The 19,875-nt window shown below is 37.4% G+C and overlaps 1 protein-coding gene across 2 annotated transcripts in view; it reads right to left on the reverse strand.

Moving 5' to 3' along the window:
• The window catches only part of STK10 (serine/threonine kinase 10), a 74,722-nt gene that overhangs the window by 25,023 nt on the left and 29,824 nt on the right, over positions 1-19,875 (reverse strand). For both annotated transcript variants that reach the window (XM_039352257.1, XM_039352266.1), the window contains 4 exons: positions 8,141-8,189; positions 4,608-4,757; positions 1,828-1,900; positions 622-816 (listed from right to left, as the gene is read on the reverse strand). In XM_039352257.1, coding sequence (XP_039208191.1) covers positions 622-816; positions 1,828-1,900; positions 4,608-4,757; positions 8,141-8,189 — 467 coding nt within the window. The remainder of the gene's footprint in view (positions 1-621; positions 817-1,827; positions 1,901-4,607; positions 4,758-8,140; positions 8,190-19,875) is intronic.

Consider the following 19,875-nt stretch of genomic DNA (forward strand, 5'->3'; position numbering starts at 1 on the left):
CTCTGCTTATTCATTCTTGAGAACCTTTTTATTAAATGGGTCCCAATTTGCAGTGGCAATATTTTACAGCAGCTCAGAAACCCTAATAATTAATCATGCTGGCTGAGGCTAATGGTAGGTGGAATTCAGCAAAAGGTGGAAAGGTTCCGGATTTCAAATTCAACTTCTCAGACTTTTTCTACCATGATTATTCCGTTTGCTACAGATCTGTTTTGGCTACTAATAAAGTAATAGATTAATCCAATGAAGTATTTCCTTTTAATGTTATGGTATGTGAAAATGACCTTGAAGGAGAATGGAAGAGATGCTGTCTCAGAAACGATCAGACATGAGAAGAAGGAGTTCTCAGGGCTTAATGGCCAGAGGAAAAAAACTTAGGAAGGACCTGCTCTAATTGACTCGGCAGTTAAAAGTGCCGATGGGAGATTTATACCTTCACACTTGCAAGATTCTATTAATGCAGCCTTATAATAATGCAGAATTAGCTTATCCAGTCATGTTTCCTATTTTGTTTACCTGGGAACACTGATCATTATTGTTGGTAAAGGTGGGAAGGAAAGAAGACCAAGACACTTCTTGCAAGTATGCTTGACTGTTAGTGAACAAGAAAAAACTTCTCACCACTTTGATGGATAATTAAGAGTTGGAGGATCAGATTTGGCTATTTTCAGTAAGACCCTCATAGGGTTCAGCTCATGATGAGGTGGCTCTATTTGTGCCATTTCTATGAGTGTTATGCCCAAGGACCAGATGTCAGCCTTGTAATCATAAGGGGTGTCTTTCATAGTCTCACACATCACTACTTCAGGAGCCATCCTAAAAAACAAAGAAAGAGGAGTGAAATTCTACTACAAATTCATTTCCACTGAAAGTGGTTCTAAGAACCAGATCTTGTTTTCAAGATGAACTATATATTCAACTGCTCTAGGACCGACCTTAAAAGTACAACTTTGTAACTAAACTATGAATGAAACATGAAAATTCATCCCTTCTGCACTCAGAATTAACTAGCCAACAATACAAACTCCTGAATCCCATTGTCTATGGTAATACTATTGAACATAACACAAAAATACATCCTCTACTGAAATTAATAGATTGCAAAAATGATTAACTTCTGTAGGTTATATCCAGCCCACATATACACTCCTGGTCATTCATCTCTCCCTTCTCCATTGGCCACAGAAGGCAACCAGTCAGCTAACGACATCTGACCTAAATACTGCTTGAAATGGCAAATTAAATGCACACTGATTGCATCCCCTTAATGATGATGTAGCTGATTTAGCGATTAAATTCTTGGAGTGAATACTTGTTTTTATACCCTTGGAACTGCTTCAAAAGGACATTCCACCAAATTGGGGGAGGGGAGTGAGAAGAAGACAGAACAGCCCAAATTCCATCAATATTTCATCCCAGATACAGGCAGTGATTCAAATGACGGAATACTGTTGCAGCTGACAATTTTTATTCCTTCCATATTTTTCCCTCTACCTCCAAGGATAAAGTCCTTGACACATACAAACTCACTTTAAAAAAAAAATAATTAAATGCAGCACTGCCTTCTAAGTTGACACACTCTTTTTATATTTTACATTCATTTAAAATACATACAAATGGGACATTGCGCTAATTAAGATCAAGATATCAGTCATACAACACAGAGACAAATATATCTGCACACTCAGGGCATAATTTAAAATACAGCCCCATAATAAGTAACAAAACCATATGTTGATTAGGACACAACATCCCCCCACTTCTCTCCCAATGAAATTTGGCAGTGATTTCTTTAAAGGTCATGCTATTGTGAAATAAACCTCTTACCAGTATGGTGTGCCAATGAAAGAATCTCTCTTCTGCACAGTCTTCATGTTTTTGGCTGATACTCCAAAATCAGCTGAAAAAAGTTGAAATCACATTCAATTCTTTAATGAATATTTTGGGTACCAGTGTGCTTAAAAGGGCAACCTTTAATTCTATCACTCCTTAGTTTATTTCTCAAGCATACAGAGGACCAATAGAAACTTTAACCTGGATGGACACCAAGAACCCTCTGCATCTTATTGCACTAGAATTCTCATATTTGGGAATTGGCTCTACCCATATCTAGCCTATACTAATGATCTGAAACATGTTAAAAATATAAAAATAGTGATACTATCAAATTATGGAATCTACGCCCACAAAACATATTATTGCTAAATATTCTTCTCATAAGACAGACTACTTCAATATGGATGAGTATTTGGATGTGACAAGTAACCTAGCATTCTGATTAACTTGCTTTTTTTAGCTAACCATAATTATAGGGATGGTAAGGAAAACCCTTCTAAATCTCTCATCAAGAGCAGCATTTTGCTTTACTATAAGAGGGAAACAATTCACTGTCAGGGACTTCGCCCCCATCCTAACATACAATTCATGGTTTTGCTATTTAAATTAGATTTCATACAGTAATTTACAGTTCCATTTTACGTTAAGTATTATTTCCATCTCTTCCCAGAAATTTCAACTAGAAAGATATAAAGCAAGACATGTCAGCCTTTTCATCTCTCCACACCAACAAATAAAAAAAACATTCTCCACTCATATAGAAATGATGCCAGTTCCCACCAAACTTGAAAAGAATAGCAAGCATTGATTTATATACAAGCTCTCACAGAACAATAAGAAAAATGCTGAATTCATAAGTAGCTTTCAATGTCTCCTTGCATTCCTACACCTACTACTTCTGCTTTTGTTGGTCTTTTTAATGGCCCTAATTTCTTTATCAACTTATGTGCCGGACTTTTTAATTGCACAATTTTGGATTTTATAACTACTGTTCCAGAGAATTCACGTGCTGTTAAATTATGTTCTTGGCAGAACTGGAGCTCTCATCATTTTTCCCTAAACAGACTAAGATGGGACAAGCATGACGATAAATGTATAAATGATGATGGGAAGACAGCTTGAGAGAGAAGATCGGAATTAAAAGTAATGAAAGGGCGCCATGTGTAATGCAAAAGTTAAACTTCTGCTCCTGAAAAGACAAATGCTGAGGCATATCATTATAACATCATCTTCAAAATACCTGTCCAATACTAACTTGCTGTGCAAACAGGATTTCCATTTAGAGTTAGACAATTATCAAAAACTTCTGCTTATAAAGGAGAATCTTTGAAATGAGTTCAAAATAAAAACATCCAGTCCCAAGGAACTATTTCTAAACAATTAAGAGTTGGGATAGCAAGTAGAAATCTTAATAGTCTAACTAGAACATTAGAACAACAGCTATCCTTATGTGGCAGCATGGAAAAGGTTGGCCTTTTCGACAAAGAGATACTGTCTAAGCCAGTAAGGAAAGAAAATTCTTTGGTGGTTGTGTCTTTCTCACTGTAGCCAATGTTACATTCCACAAAGTTCATAAAATGACAAAGTTGATGAACTGACTCTCCCCCCCCCCCAGCACACACACACACACAATACGTTTCCTGGAAGGGGATGGAGGGAAGCACTAAAGTTCTGAACATGAAGCTAAGCACCTAGCAACTCTTTGATTATGTCTCTTTCCCATACAAAACCTCAGTTAAAAATGATCATTTTCTTTTTTTAAAAAAATGTTCATCAATTTATACCAGCTTACATTGAACTACATCTCTGCTCACTCTCTCTACACCATTTATAAACATGCTGAAAAGCATTAGGCGCAATGCAATCCTTAGAAGTTTCTATTCAGAAGTTGCCTTTCAATTGTGAACATGATCCATTTACTCTTATGCCATGATTTTTCTTCTTAAAGTCTCCATCCTTGCTTCCTGGGACAGCCTCAAATATAAAAACTGATCTTAAAACTGCCTTTTTTCCTTTACTAGAAAATCTGCAATTTCACACATAAGTTCTTTAAAAAAAGTTCTGTATGGATACCATCTGGTACCAGAGAAAAGCTCCATGTTCATATTGCTCATGAAGTCTAAATTCACTATAAACTTCATTTACATTCTCTATGTTATATGGATTATAAACAATTTGTAAATTTCCGAGAAACAACTGATCTATACTCTTAAATATGAAGAAGGAAGAAGAATTTTACTTGCAATGTTTCTGACTTCATGGGGCCTCTCTCTGGCAGCTTTTGGCGCCATGACCGAATTTAGTCTTTTTTGTTCCGAGAAAAACATTTCCAGTTAAAATATTTTTGCATTTTGTCATGGCTAATAACATGACAAAGGCCCACCAAAGCAGCAATCCAGTGTGTGCTTTCTCAGGAGAGAGTTCCATTAAATAGTGGGACTTAATACTAAATATAAGATTGTACATTAAGAACTTATTGAAAGGAAATTCAGATATTTGGTCAATAATAAAAGCTGGTAGATTACATTCGGCAAATTCTTCTTTTTCAATCCAACAAATTCCGATCAGAGAAAAAGGCTGAAAGAAGACCAATTTAACCAAAGACTATTTAACAGTTAGATGTGACTAACTGTCTATCGCTATTTTCATGACAAAAGAGTCCCAACTGTTGTTTTTTTTTAATCATCTACTTTTCATACTTGCTGAATACAAGAACCAACCTTCTGGCATACTGACTATTTCTCACTCCAGAGCCAAGTACTTTGTCTCACCAAGTTTAATGTCTCCATCTAGGGTTAGCAACACATTGCCTGCCTTTAAGTCTCGATGGATAATCTTCTTGCCATGCAGATAGTTCAGGGCTTCCAGCATCTGGCGACAAATCACCTTGATCTGGGATTCAGTCAGGCCTCGATCCAGCTCTACAAAACAGTTGGAAAGACTCTTTCAGTTATTCTTTGTTCTGAACTTGGCAGTAACACGCACACAACTGAGAGTGACAACCAATTAAAGCTTAACTAGTTGAGTAATAAATCACAAGTTATAAAGACCAAAATCTGCAATACAGGTAGCCTCTGCTTAGGATCACAACGGAGCTCAAAATTTCTGTTGCTAAGTGAGAAATTTGTTAAGTGAGTTGTGCCCCATTTTATGACCTTTCTTGCCCCAGTTGTTAGGTGAATCACTGCAGTTGTTAAGTTAGTAACATGGTTAAGTGAAGTTGGCTTTCCGTTGACTTTGCTCGCAAAAGGTGACCCACATAACCCTGGACATTGCAACCGTCATAAATATGAGTCAGTTGCCATGCATCTCAATTTTGATGATGTGACCTTGGGAAATCTGCAACTAGCATAATTGTGAAATATGGTCATAAATCACTTTTTTCAGTGCTGTTATAACTTTGAACAGTCACTAAACAAACTGTTGTAAGTTGAGGACTACCTGTAAATATTTTGGGTACCATGGCCTGCTTCCTCTTAAATATAGAAAGCTCATGTTAATATGTAAAATCTATCGCCCATAATAAATACAGCTTTGGAGTCTGGAGTTTACAATATTCTGGCCTAAAGTAATTAGAGCAAAATCAGGTTTAAAGTGTAAAAATTGACTGAAAAAAATTAGATACTGCATAAAAGCATGCCCTGTCTGTTTCATTTGTCACACATATGAACAACCCCCCTCTTTTTCCTCACTGGAGGAATGCTTCCAAATGGCAATCTGCTTAGAAAACATTATTAGTAGCTGAATCCAGTTTAGTGATTAAATCATGGCTGTGGTTACCATGTGGCAGTCCAAAAGGAGATCTGGCCCCATATAGCAGGAATCACATTTTCATCCTCCTCTTTATCGCTTGTTTTTATCTCAGGGCAAGAAGGTGATGCTCTGAATATGGAAGGACACTATAGAGCTAAATGGTTTTCTGGTTGCTCTGGTGAAATTTTTCTTCACTTCTAGCAAAGCCTCCGTTAATGTTTAGAACAGGGAAATCAGTTGGGAAACAGATGCAGTCTCCCTGATAGAGTGCTCCGGCAACAAAATAGTTTAAAATTTGAGTGTCATGGAGGAATAGTTTGGAAAATCCATTAGGGGACAGCCTGGAGCCCATATTATGGTGTATGGAATGACAAGGATATCAAAAAAGTATTTTGCCATCCATTAGCATCCAAAGAGAATTAGGCCATGCAGTTACTTCAAGCTGAAATAAATCTATTTTGTCCTAAAAGTGATTGTCTACTCAATCCTTCAGTCAAATTCATAATCATAAATCTTGCTGGTCTTCTGAACCACCACAACAGGAACGTGTATGAGAGGTCTTTAGAAAGGCATTCTTTCTATAGATAACATAAAATTTAGAAGATGTAATTTCCTGCTTACTTAATAATTACATAGTTTTTGTAATTGGTTTTTGTTTTTAAAGCACTGTTCTTTTTTTTTTTTTTTCAAACTGTTTAACATTTGTACTGACTTGGCTGCCCAATTTGCAAATAGTAACTCTGGCTGCCTTACATGGGTTAAAAACATAGAAACTAAGAATCACAAAACAGACAACACACAAAGACATATCACAATACAGAATAATCAAGGGCAAGTACATATATGCTAAATTCCAAAAGCTTTGTAGGACAGGCTCATCCCAAATTCTGGCCCACTGCCCAGAGGGGGGAAAAAAAACAGGTTCTTAAGGCTGAAAGCCAACAAGGCTGTTTAGCATACCAAGGGATGTATGTTTATTGGAGAGAAAGATAAGGATATTTATATAAATAAATATGTAATTCTCCAAGGCACAGTTATTACAGATGACTAATAATAAAATAAGGAAGGCCTTGACTCACAGCTATTGTAATAGAAATTAGTTTCCTCATATATTTTTTTGCTAAACCATAATAGATAAGACATTTAAGAATATTCTCTATCTTTTGCATTAAGCAACATCACCCAATATGAATGCCAAATAGGGCCAAATAAGGCTAATCCAGGAGGGAGGTGTTAAATAGGACAGTCATTCTTTCAGCAGCAAAACATCTTAACCAGAGATGAAAAGCTCCCATTTCACTGTTGGGTTCTTATTTTCCCACTGCCAGTAGAGACATTGGATTAATTTAGAACAGGGGTCTTCAAACTTGGCCCTTTTATGACTTGTGGACTTCAACTCCCAGAATTCCTCAGCCAGCGTGCCTGGCTGAAGAATTCTGAGAATTGAAGTCCCCAAGTATAAAAGGGCCAAGTTTGAAGACCCCCAATTTAAAGAGTACACATGCTTGAAGGGATAGGGGGAATGTTCCCTCAGTCAGCATTGTATTTCTTCAAAAATGTTCCAGAGATAACAAAACTTGGCTATGAGAGAGTTTTTCAGGATTTCAAGTCCTCCCTAAGTTGAAGTTGTCTTCAAGGCTTGCAATGACCAAAAGACATGTTCATTGTGAAAGTAATGGGCACAGTTGGAATTCATTTCCCTTGATCATAATCAGTCTTTTACAATGACTAATTGCATATTAAAGTTTTTCCCTCTTTATTGGAAGATCTGAGTCTTTAGATCTGCAATTTCTAGGCCAAGTTAATCCTAAGAAGGCAGAACTTCACTACCCCCTGCCTTAAGGGCAGCGACTGAACTTTTAGTTTTAATTAGAAATATTGCTTGGTTCTTTCACTTTGCTTTCCTCTAAAAGCACCTTTTCAATCCTGGAGGTGATTTGTGTGTGTGTGTGGGGGGGGGGGAACTGTGCAATTAAAATCCTGAAGAACACAAAACTCTTTCTTTCCTATCAGGAAAGACCATGAAAATACAGCCGTCACTATAGGTCACTTTGAAATATCAGCTGTAGAAAATTAAACCTCATCACTAGAAGAACTTTTTTTTAATAGACTTGCTCTATATTTTTTCACTACTGGCCAACCTCCCACTCTGCATGATGAAGCCACAACTCCCAGACTGATCTCAAAAATAAAGCACAATTTCCATAGGTTTGCCTGCTTTATTGTATTTTAGGAAAAGCTATGAAAATAAGCTTTTTCTGTAATGACATATATCTTCTTACTACTGAATTTCCTGTATACATATATGATTATTGCCAGTCTATTATGGGAATGTTTATGCACATACCTTTAAGCACAAGCTGTAATATTCTATACCAGGGGTGTCAAACTGCCAGCCCGTGGGCTGGATGCGTTACATGGAAACTGCACCCATCCCATTGCCAGCAATGGCAAAACTGTCTCGATACGTTGTGCAACATCACATGATGTCGCGAGTTTGATATGTCTGTTCTATACGATATGGGGCAATATGAAGCTTCATTGTACTTACCTAGCATAGTAGCATCTACAGCTCCACCAGGACAAAACTCAATCATAATCTAAAGAAAAAAAGAAATAAATGGGTAAGCAGAAATGATATTTATATAATATACACATTTTATTTCATAAAATATGCAAAATAAATAAGTTATGTAAAACATACATATATTTGTTATACGTATTCCCACACAACTATATAACTACTATATACAAAAAATCTGAATCACTGAATGAACAGCCACAACAATAACAAATCTCAGTCAGTTATTTCTTCTCCAAAATAAAGTTGCATTTCAGTAACATTTTCACAAATAAGCTGGACTCCTTGCTGCTTCTGAATATTATAACAAGGTGTTAAGATGCCCACTCAAATGCAAGAATAACTAAAGAGGCTATCTTTCCTCCTAGGAACACAGGAAAAATGTTGTGTTGAAATCAAGGCAAGCCATCTTATAGTTCTTGTAATTTTTAACAAAAATAATAATTTGTTTCAAAACTATTAATACTTACGAAGCACATTAGGTTGCCTTGGGCTTAGATTGGAATAACAGTACTGTTATAGTTTGGACTTCATGTGCCCCAAATGTATTCCTTTTAGTTTTTGTGGGGAAAAAATTAAAACCCTCCAGTCCCTATGTGTCTCAGTATCTCTGCCACAAACCAGGGAAAATACCTGAACATTTTGGTCTACTCGTTCCTGTGCCATCTCCAAGTCTCTAGCTAGGATGAGACTTTGCAACATTTTTTACGTGTTGGGTATGCTCCACAATTCATTCCTTCATTCATTAGGCTTGTGGGGCATGCCCACAAATTCATTCCTTCTCTTGGTTGCCAATAATTCCCTACACTTTTTGTACCAGGCACAATCCTACAAGGTTTTCTCATTATTCTAGTTTGAGAGTTGCCATCAGCCATATTGGAAAGGAGATTCCTGAAAACCCTTAATGCAGAAAGCATTTATTCTGTCAGTCTGGGAATACTGAATAATTGAAGCACATTTTAGTCTAGTACAATTTTTATAGAGATATTTGTAGAGCTGCTAACATGCCTCAATAAGCCATTCCCTAGTTGTTCCTATGAATTTTAAGTGAAGCTCCTCTTGGCAGACAGAAGTCCCCAAACAACCCTACTGTTTGCCTCTGTAGCTGGAGAACTCATGCTTTGCTAACAATAAATTAATTTGGGATTGCTTTTACTAGTTACATTAAGTACTGCTGCAATTGTTCCTATGCCATTTTAGTAGTTTACTGCCTTTTATTTTGATATGTTTGATGCATCTGTGACCTGCAATGAACAATAAAGCAAGCCTCATTCACATTTTGTTCCCCTCATAAAAGTTTGAAATGCAGTCAATTAAGAAAATCAGTCACTGTAGAATTGTCCCTCTCCTGTATACTATAGATACAAAATAATTGATAATTGCTTAGCTGGGCTACTAGTCTGTCCAGCTAAGTAGCAACTGTTTGTCAACGTTTGGCTGATCTCAAAAAACTAAGCTGTATCATACTGGCTGGGACTTAGGAAATTACACTGGGAATTACAATTTTTCAATTGCAATTGAGAAACAAAAACAAATGGCAAATGGCAAACTACATTTGTATGGTGCCAAGTAAACTCACACCTATATCTGCAAAATTACTAGGAGAGATGCTTAGCTTGGAGACTTTTTCTTAACTTAAAACACAGCCAGGCTTACAAACCATTTTCATTGATCACTTCTAGATCATGTATAATCTATTTTCTTACTAGCATACACTGGAAATGGTAAAGCAAGATATTTATACTACTGAAATATTTAAATTAGGAGTCTGTGATTGTCTTTACTTCATACAACTACTCCAGTTCCTGCACTGAAATATTTCTTTCGCTATAGTCTTGCTCCTTTCCATCCAAGAACGGTAAGAAGTTTCATTTGTGCTTGGGACATTCTTTTGCTCATGCATGTGAATTTGTTATATATCTTCATGATAGAGTTCTTCTATCTATCTAATACTTATAACTGGGCAGTTATAATTATAATACTTATAATTATGACTGCCCAATGTAGCTGAATAAGTAGTGCCTGCTGAAGTTTGGCTCCTATCAGGGGCCTTTGAAGATAAAACAGCTAAAGAAAGATTTGTGCCATTATTGTTTGTTACTGTTTTTAATTGTATTTGTTTGACTTTGTACACTCCACAGAGCCTCTGGAATGAGGTGGCTTATGAATCTTATAAATATGTCATATTTAAATATATGCTATGATTGCTTTCTTTCAGTGCAATGTTTTGCACTGCTGAAAATGAACATAATTCTATCTTGGAAACAATTTGATGCAATAATTTTTTAAGGTAAAAGGAGATTAACCCCAACTAAAAATGGATCAGTATTATCTGTCTTAAGTTATTTACACTGTCTTCCTTTATTTTACAAAATAGAAGGTCTGGAAAGGAATGAGAAATAAATATATTTAATATAACAAAGTTAGACCAAGAGTTTGAAAAGCTGGCATGAACATGAAGAGTGATGGGGAGGATGCAAAGCTTTGTGAATCTAAGAAATTGAAAAATTATACATGTGCAGTTCATGTAATATTAAGAGTGGAAAATGAGTAGTTTAAGCTTCTAGGAAGCACATTGTTCTTGAGGGTCCAGAAATTCTATTTAAGTTGTAGTAGAAACTATAATAGCTTCTGTTATGTGAAATCCAATAATAACGCCAGCCTTCCAATCCCAAACATAAACATTTAAGAGTGCTCCGTTCTACAGAACAATATTAAGCAGACATTTACTTCATTTTTTAAGCTCTTGGCCAGCTACACTGTACAAGTTGTGTGGTCAAATTCAACAGAAGAAAGAAACAAGTTTTATTTACTGTGGAACAAATAGAAAATAACACAATTCACTACTCAAGTCAAGTAGCAATGTTGATGGTCTTTCTTAAATGAAACAAGAGAAGAAAAGGTAGAAAAGTTGTTCGCACTGGTTATTCCTGGAACTCATCTAAGTCTTTCATGTACATTAGCACATTAACTTTATGACCTTCTTTTCTTTAGCTCAATGGCACTAGGCAGCCCTCATCTCTCAGCTAAAATCTGCCCTCCAATGTTTGGTTACTAGTCATAAAAAGATAGCATACCAGATGGTTTCTGTAAAGTCTTAAAATGGTGAACAAATTTGGCATAGGCTTACTGAATCATCTCCAGCCCATCTGCTTCAGCATTCTTTTTCCAGTTGTGAAAAAGCTACTGAACAACACACACTCTTAATTTCATTAATAATTTTAATAAAAGTGATTTAAAAAAAGAAAAGGAAAACAAAGAAAGAAGAAATAGTCTTATGTAAATGATATTGGTAGGTCCCATAGCTGAGTTCAAGCCATACTTGATATTCCATACCTTATAAACATAAGTTCCATGCAGTAGGACTGTCCAGTGGTCACATTTGTTATTTTCCTTTTTATTACTTGTCAATTCCTTTTAAAATATTTCTTGAATTATTTTCAAGGATAAGCGTTAAGTCACAAACTAGAGTAGCCTTATGAAGAGAAATAACTTTTTTTTAAAAAGAAACAAGATGACTAGCTGGAAGCTGCTTTGGAACTGGTTGAGCTGTAAGGATGTTGGGGAACATGATTAGAAAACTGAGAACAAGAGATTCTCCAGACCAATCACAAGAGATTCTCCAGACCAATCACTCCTGGATAGTTATCACACAACTGAAGCCAACTAGGATCACTGTAGCTCTGCATTGGAGGTCATTCCCACTCCTGTAGAAAAATAAATATCTATACCATCCATAAAGGATTTGCAGCAGAATGTTGAAAATCAGCCTTGATTAATAAATAGAGAAGAGTTACTGTTTCATTAGGTAAGAAGTCAGGAGCTATCAGAAAGACTGTTAGGATACAGCCACCAATAATTATTTTTTTTAAAAAAGGATGCTTGCCATTGTGTTTTTGGAGACAGATTTGTGACTTCACTCCAAAGAGATAAAATCTATCCTTTCAAATTTCTTAACCTAGTCTTCACTCTTTTCAGCAAAAGAGGCTTAAAGTCTGTGGCATGGAAATTTAACTGCTGAGTAAGCAAAGATTAGAGCTGAAAACTTGACACCACCCTTCCTGTGTGAAGAATTCATGACCTTTGGTCACTTTTCATACAAACTGGCAATTCTCTCAATAATTAATCCTGCAGGGGAAGCACGCTAAAAAGTAGGGTGTGTGAGCCAGAGACAGAATGAGAGATAGTTGTATATTACTGGGTGTGTTCTATTAGCTTTACTGAAACTGTCCCAGAACTAAATTCTAATTACCAACTTTCCAAAAATACTGCTTTGACACAAGAATCTTGTATTTGCATCTCTTAACTCAGTCATCCAGGTCATGGTTATCCCAAAAGTGCTTTTTCATGAGGCAACTGGACTTTCTTTTTTCTCTTTGAAGATGTTTTGCTTCAGCTTCTCAAGAAGCTGAAGAAGCTTCTTGGATGAGAAATGAAACATCTTCAAAGAGAAAAAACAAAATCCAGTTGCCTCGTAAAAAAGCATCTTTGAGATACTTGCTTCTCTTCTATCTCAAGATCCCCTCTCTAGAAGATCTTTATCATGCCCAAAATATTGGGGTGCAATTTACTTTCTGTATTCAAAATTTTAAGAGTTTCATACTTTCCATAAGAAGTGAAAAGATAAAGTCACTACTATTCAGGTCTTGTGACAGAAGCACTTGTGACAGAGAGGAGCACTTGTGACAGAAAGGGCTTCATGGGCTTGGACCTGACTACTTGAGGGACCTTCTGCCTCCTCTAGTTTCTGCTTCTCCGGTGAATCAGCCAGAGTTATCGTGTTTTGAGATCCATTGACTAAACTGGGTCATTTGATGGAACCCAGGAATTATGGTGTCTCTGTTGCAACTCCTATCCTCTGGAACAGTAACTCCCTGGATATCCGTATTGTTAATAGATTTATATCTTGCTTTTATTTATACAGCTTATATACTCCCTCCCTCAGTTTTCCCCTTGTGAGGTGGATTGAGCTGGGAGAACGTGACTGGTCCAAAATCATGCAGTTGGCTAAGGGAGGCTTAGAACGCAGAGTCCCCTGGTTTCTGGGCCAGCACTTTCACCACTATATCAAACTGGCTTCTGCAAGCTACAGCAGCGGTTCTCAACCTGTGGGTCGGGACCCCATTTGGGGTCGAAAAACCATTTCACGGGGGTCACCAGACAATGCAGTCCGCCATTTTTTCCCCTTTTCCTTACCTGTGCTACTCCCTTTTTTTTTATTGGCTTTTGAAAGCCAATAGAATAGACTCTCTTGAATAGAGTCTAATTCTATTGGCTTTCAAAAGCCCATAGGAATTGTCCAGGCTGTCTCTGCCCTGCTGAGCCCGCCAAAAGTCCCATTCTGCAAATGGTGCTGCAAGTTGTCTGCAGCGAAGGCGAGCTGTCTGGAAGTTTCCACCCCTCCCTGCTGAGCAACTACTAAAAATATAAGTAAAAGAGGGCCAGGGGTGGGAGGTGGGAGGCCAGCGGTTGCAGGGAGGGTTGCTGGCGTGCGTGGGGCCCGGCGGGTGCCTTACCTCCCTTGGGCTGGGCCAGCTGGTGGCCCAGCCGGTGGTCGGCCTGCTCCGTCTCTGCTGCTTGCCACCTACGCCTCGGCCGGCGCAGGGGGCAGCACCACGCATGCGTGGCGCTCTTAGGCAGGGAAAGTCCTCGACTTACAACCGGTTGGATAGTCCTTGACTTACAACCGATTTAGTCGACTTACGACCGGTTGTTTAGTCCTCGACTTATGACCAGTTGGGGGTCGCGGCATTAAAAAGGTTGAGAACCACTGAGCTACAGGTATAGTCTATACCATGATATCATTTAGTAACCCTAACAAAAGAAAAGTAGTCTCCCAGGCCTTGGGCTAGAGGGAGTGGCATATGGGAATGTTTTGCACTCATTATGTGGGCTTTATTGCTTTCTCTGGATGTTTATCACTCTTTCCTAGGTATTATATTGTCTCAAATTGTTGTTAATATGATATGCTTCCCAGAGTTATTATGAAGTTAAGTAGTTTCAGAAATTATATAAATAAATAAGATGTACCTGTCAAGGTCCTGCTCCATCTGATTTTATTTTTTTGTGACTCTGATTAATAATTGCTAAGGAGTGTTATGCAACAGGTGCGTCTCTATTTGAATTCTAAAGTCCTAGAGCACTTTATCTTCTTCATTTTCTATTACTTGGTCTATTTTGTGGTCTCATCAATTCTTGTTTGCAGCTAAATAATATTTCTTCCATAATAATAACAATAATTAAGAAGCTAGCAGGTTGCAAAGCACTAGCCGCAAGGTTGCATTTTCAAAACGCTTCTATAAAATGGTGGGAGGCTATAATCCAATGTGTTGTTTGATTTCTGGCAAATGGGCTTTTTAAAAATTTGACCATACCCACCAAGGCAACCATCTTGTTAAAGTGCCCATAACATACTGTCTAAATTAAAATGTGTCCTCTGATTCAAAAAGACTTCAGACCCCTGCACTAAATTATATTTCTCGACCATCCAATCTATACATTGGTTCTTATGATATTTCTTTTCCAGAGTCTATACTGCAGAAAACTCCAGTGAGACAACACAGACAAAACTGAGTCAAATGGGTTGACTGTAAAACAATAGAAAACATGATATTTACAAGTTCTTTTTCTGAGCTGAAGGAAACAATCCCCACCACAGCTCAGAGACAGACCGCACACATCTTAGTCCTTTTACATTTCCAGGCCACACTGGAAAGTACTGTTTTTGTTTGAAACACTGATGACCTGTCTGCTTTAGTTTGCCTTATTTTAAACCATGCAGCAGCTTTCTACATTCTGTTCTCTTAGTCTCGATTTTACTAAATGGTCATTTAACATCTACTAACAAGAGGAAGTTATTTAACTATATGACAATCACAACAAAACAACAAACCAAATTAAAGACATAAATGTTAAAAGTCAGGTTCACAATTGTGTGCTGATACCAGTTCCATCTCTCTTTAAATCAAGATATACATTTATTGAATGGATTGCTCTAGTAATCCTTTTCAACATCTACATCAGGGGTCTTCAAACGTGGCCCTTTTATAACTTGTGGACTTCAACTCCCAGAATTCCTCAGCCAGGCATGCTGACTGAGGAATTCTGGGAGTTGAAGTCCACAAGTCATAAAAGGGCCAAGTTTGAAGACCCCTGATGTACGTGAAACTGCTGGGTTTGGTAACATAAGTACGCTGCAGTATATCTTTCAACCCCAGGCCAGGCAACTGATCCTCTCAAGGTTCTGTCTCAGTGCCTAGAGACTGTATGGGTTTGGATAGTAAGAAACCATCTCCAACTCAGCTCAATCAAGACTGAGTGGCTATGGGTATTTGGGCCATCCAGATCTACGATATCTCATCTCTGATCTTGCTTGGGGTGGCATTTCCCCATTGAAGGTTGCTGTATTGGGAGTCTTCCTAGATTGACACTTACCTACACTCTGATCATCTTACAGCTTGACCAATGTAGCATGCTCTAATGAAGCTACCTTTGAAGACCACCTGGAAGCTTCAGTTGGTCCAGAACACAATAGTGCAGGCAGTGATGAGAATGTCCCATTACACCTATTTGTGAGCTGAACTGGTTGCTTCCAGGTGCAATTTAAGGTATTGGTCTTTACTATAAAGCGCTACATGGTATAGGGCCTGGTTACTAGGATCGCTTATCTCCCCTAGTATCCACTCAGCCACTTTGATATGGCAAGGTTTGCATGCTCTGGGTTTGCTTAAACCAGTGGTTCTCAACCTGTGGGTCGGGACCCCATTTGGGGTCGAACGACCATTTCATGGGGGTTGCCAAACAATGCAGTCTGCCATTTTTTCCCCCTTTTCCTTAGCTGTGCTACTCCCTTTTATTCTATTGGCTTTTGAAAGCCAATAGAATAGACTCTTTTGAATAGACTCTAATTCTATTGGCTTTCAAAAACCAATAGGAATTGTCCAGGCTGTCTCTGCCCTGCTGAGCCCGCCAAAAGTCCCATTCTGCAAACGGTGCTGCACCAGTTGAGTAGTCCTCGACTTACGACCAGTTGAATAGTCCTCGACTTACGACCGGTTGGGGGTTGCGGTATTAAAAAGGTTGAGAACCACTGGCTTAAACAATGTCATCTATCCAGAATTGGTTAAAGATTGTATGATTAAATGGGCTCAGAATATACAGGAGCCGATCTCATTGGATTTATGGGAGATAATTTGGATAAGAAATGTTAAATTTACACAAGCTCAAAATTTGAGAGAAAATTTTTATAAAATGTTTTATAGATGGCATTTAGATCCTAAAAAATTATCTTGTATGTATTCCAACATACAGCCCAAATGTTGGAGATGTGGCAATAATGATGCGACATACTTTCATATTTGGTGGAATTGTAAAAAAGTAAAGGCTTTTTGGATTATGATTTGGTGGAACATTCAAAAGATTTTTAGAAAGAAGATAAAGTTTACTCCTCAACTATTTTTACTTGGTATTTTTGTTGACTTAAATGAAAAAGAAACTACTTTGATGTTGAATTTATTAACTGCAGCAAGGTTACTAGTAGGTCTATATTGGAAGAAAGATTCTTTGCCTACTTTAGAAGAATGGATATTTAAAGTATCTAGTTTTGCAGAAATGGCAAAAATTTCTGCTTATTTAAAGGATCATACACAAGAAAGATATATTACTGTATGGGGAAGGTGGATAGATTATATTCAGAAAAAATATGGAATTAAAAAGTTTTATTTATTTTATGAATGAATATCAAATATTATAGAGAATTGTTTTATAAGTTATGGAGTTAAAGGTTAATTATGATATTTTTTTTCTTTCTCTTTTTTTTCTTTTTTCTTAATTATTATAATTTTCTTTTTCTTTTTTTTTCTTAACCCTGTATTCTGCTCTGGGAAGTGAAGGGAGGGGGGATGGGGGTGGGAGGGAGGGTAAGGGGGGGGTTCTCTATTTTAAAATTTTATTGTATTTTTATAAATGATTGTATGTTTTAAAAAATAAAAATTTTCAAAAAAAAAAAAAAACAATGTCATCTATCACAATACCTGCCCTTTGGAATAAGGTTCCCCTGAGACCCAGACAGGCCTCACCCTGCTGATATTTCAAAGGGTTTTGAAGACCTCGTTATTCACCTAAGCCTTTGGCGAGAGTGAGGGAAACCTCCTTTTTGACTATGTGAGTTCTTTTTTTTTTTTCACTCCTGTTCAATTTGTCATCTTTGCCATCTTTTACTCTTCATTTTGTACTATTTTTCTATTTATTCTTGGGTTCAATATTTTTATTTGTGAACTGCCCAGAGTTGAGAATTGGGCAGCATATAAATATAAATAAATTCACGGGGAATGTGCTGGGATACAGAAAAAGCAATAATCTTAAATAAAAGTGGCATATCCTTTGGTTCACAACCCCATTTTTGTTTCCTCCAGAGACCATAATGGTAAAAATTGGAAGTAAATTGCCAGAGATCAATGGTATTATGTGAATTTTTAGCAGGAGATAAAATCTGTTTTGCATTCAGATAAGCTCAATGCATTTCAAGATGAAAAAAAAGAAGACATCATGGACTATATCTTGCAACTGCCTATTCTCCAAATATAACACAAAATGTACAACTATTTTAAAAATTAGAGAATTTTAATAAGAAATAACCTCATCTCGTGCCTGGAAAAAATAATTTCAGATAAAACACATGCTTTTGATAATTTGGGTTATGTTCAACTACTATTGGAGCATTCATTGTTCAGACATACACTGAACATCAAATTACTACTTGATGATTTCCCTGGAATAAGGTCTGATTTAGTGATTCCCCTCCCTCAGCAGAATGCAAAGAGATTACACCATACTTGTGTTATCCAGTTGATCTCAGGAAAAATACAAAGAACTAGATATTACCCATAAGGCCCTAGATAGCTGGGATTCAAGCTACTTGACAGATACCTTGTTCTACATTGTTCCTGCCCCTATTGAGATCATCTGAGGAGGTTTCTAGAATACAGCTTTGCTGAATTGGGAAAAATAGGCTTTTCCTTGGCTTTTAAAAACTTTCTTAAATGGACAGTAAAGGGGGGGGGGAGAGAAAGAGGGAGGGGGCAGGCAGATCTTGAACTTGGGATGACTGAGAATTGTCCAATAAAGATTCAATTCTGTTCTAAAAAAAGAGAACTGCATTCAGAGTTCTTTTGTATACCACCAATCCATAATTAAAAGTTATATTTCCCTTCTGTTCCTAACTTTTGCCTTTCCTTCCATGTTCTTTCACTCTAAGGTTATTGATGGAGCAGGAAGTCAGTGGCACAAGAGTTGTCTTTAGTAAGACTGGAAACAGTGGAATGATGAATGGTGAAGCAATAATATATTACATTAACTGGTCCTCTGATCCTCTACTATGGAGCTAGAGGAGCTAGAGTTTTTCTAAGGTTGAAAGTTGGTTGTGTCTTCTACTAGTTTTAAAGCTGAAATTTTGGCTAAATCATGACAAAGGTGGGAAAAACGCACTAATTAATATAACGATAGGGCCTCCACTTCACAGAGGGCAACCAACCATTTAAAGCAATTCCATTTTAAGATAGAATAAAAATTCTTATACAGACATGCTGAGGGAAAATTCTGCTGAGTTCAAGGTAAGGAGTCTATTATCTTGCTAAGTTCTAGCTAGAGGCCCTGATAACTACGTTCAGAAGACTACTGAACCTCAAAGGCCAAAAAAGGTATTATCAATCTGTTCTTGGTGGAAAGATCTGGGTGCTTGGTTCCAAACTTGAGCATTATGGGATAGTCTCAAAGAGAGATATCCAATAGTCTGAGAAATCTTCAGAGGCAAAATGATCAGGTTCAAAAGAATCAGTACAGGAGATGAATGGGGTGAACGCCACGGCTCAGTGGAGGCAGACAAAAATCTGAGACTGAGGAGCCTCAGCAGATGCAGACCTAACTAAAGGGGATGATTGTAATTGCTGGGCAAGCAACAGGCTTTGCATGCCAGGAAAGGAAAGAATGAAGAATGAAAGAGTGTTGCTAGCTAAGCTGCCTGTCATATGGTTGGTCCAAAGACAATTACTGTATGCAGCAGATTTCAGGAGAAATACAGCACAGAAAGCCAATACTTAGAATGGTCTTCTTAGTATACTTAATTTAGACTAGTTCAGGGAATTCAGGTCCACTAATTAAAACCACAAAAGCTTTGATGTCAAGGAGGCCAATAAAATATTCTAGGAGAATGGAACAGCATGGAACACATTACAGATTAGACAGCAATGCTGTCTGAAAATGGAGTATGCATGAAATGATCAGCAACAGTCACAATGATCTCGAAACCAATGAAAAGTCCTTAGTTTTGATCATCCTAATTCATCAGCAGACCAGAGAAGAAGATGTGAGAGAGGTCTGTCCTGAATTTCATCTTTCAAGCTTGACTCCCAGATTTGAAGAAGAATTGATAAAGGCGGAGAGGATGAATTGAAGAATTTGGTCACACTTTCTAGGGATGAAGAAATGATGTGTGGGAACACTTGGAGTTAGGTGAAGGGACTATATTAACTTTGGTGTGTATGAACCTTACAGCTTGTTCCCCAAAGAGAGGGTCACCCACAAGATTAATTGGTATAATGCTGACATGAATCTACTATGTGGCTTACACCAAAGTAATCCCACTCATAATTTGTTGCCATACGAGGTCTTTTTCCACAACACTGGCATTTGCACAAGCTGAGAGAGAG

The sequence above is a fragment of the Crotalus tigris genome, unplaced genomic scaffold, assembly GCF_016545835.1.
Source record: "Crotalus tigris isolate CLP2741 ecotype Arizona unplaced genomic scaffold, ASM1654583v1 scf7180000017568.12009008, whole genome shotgun sequence".
Classification (NCBI taxonomy): Eukaryota; Metazoa; Chordata; class Lepidosauria; order Squamata; family Viperidae; genus Crotalus; species Crotalus tigris.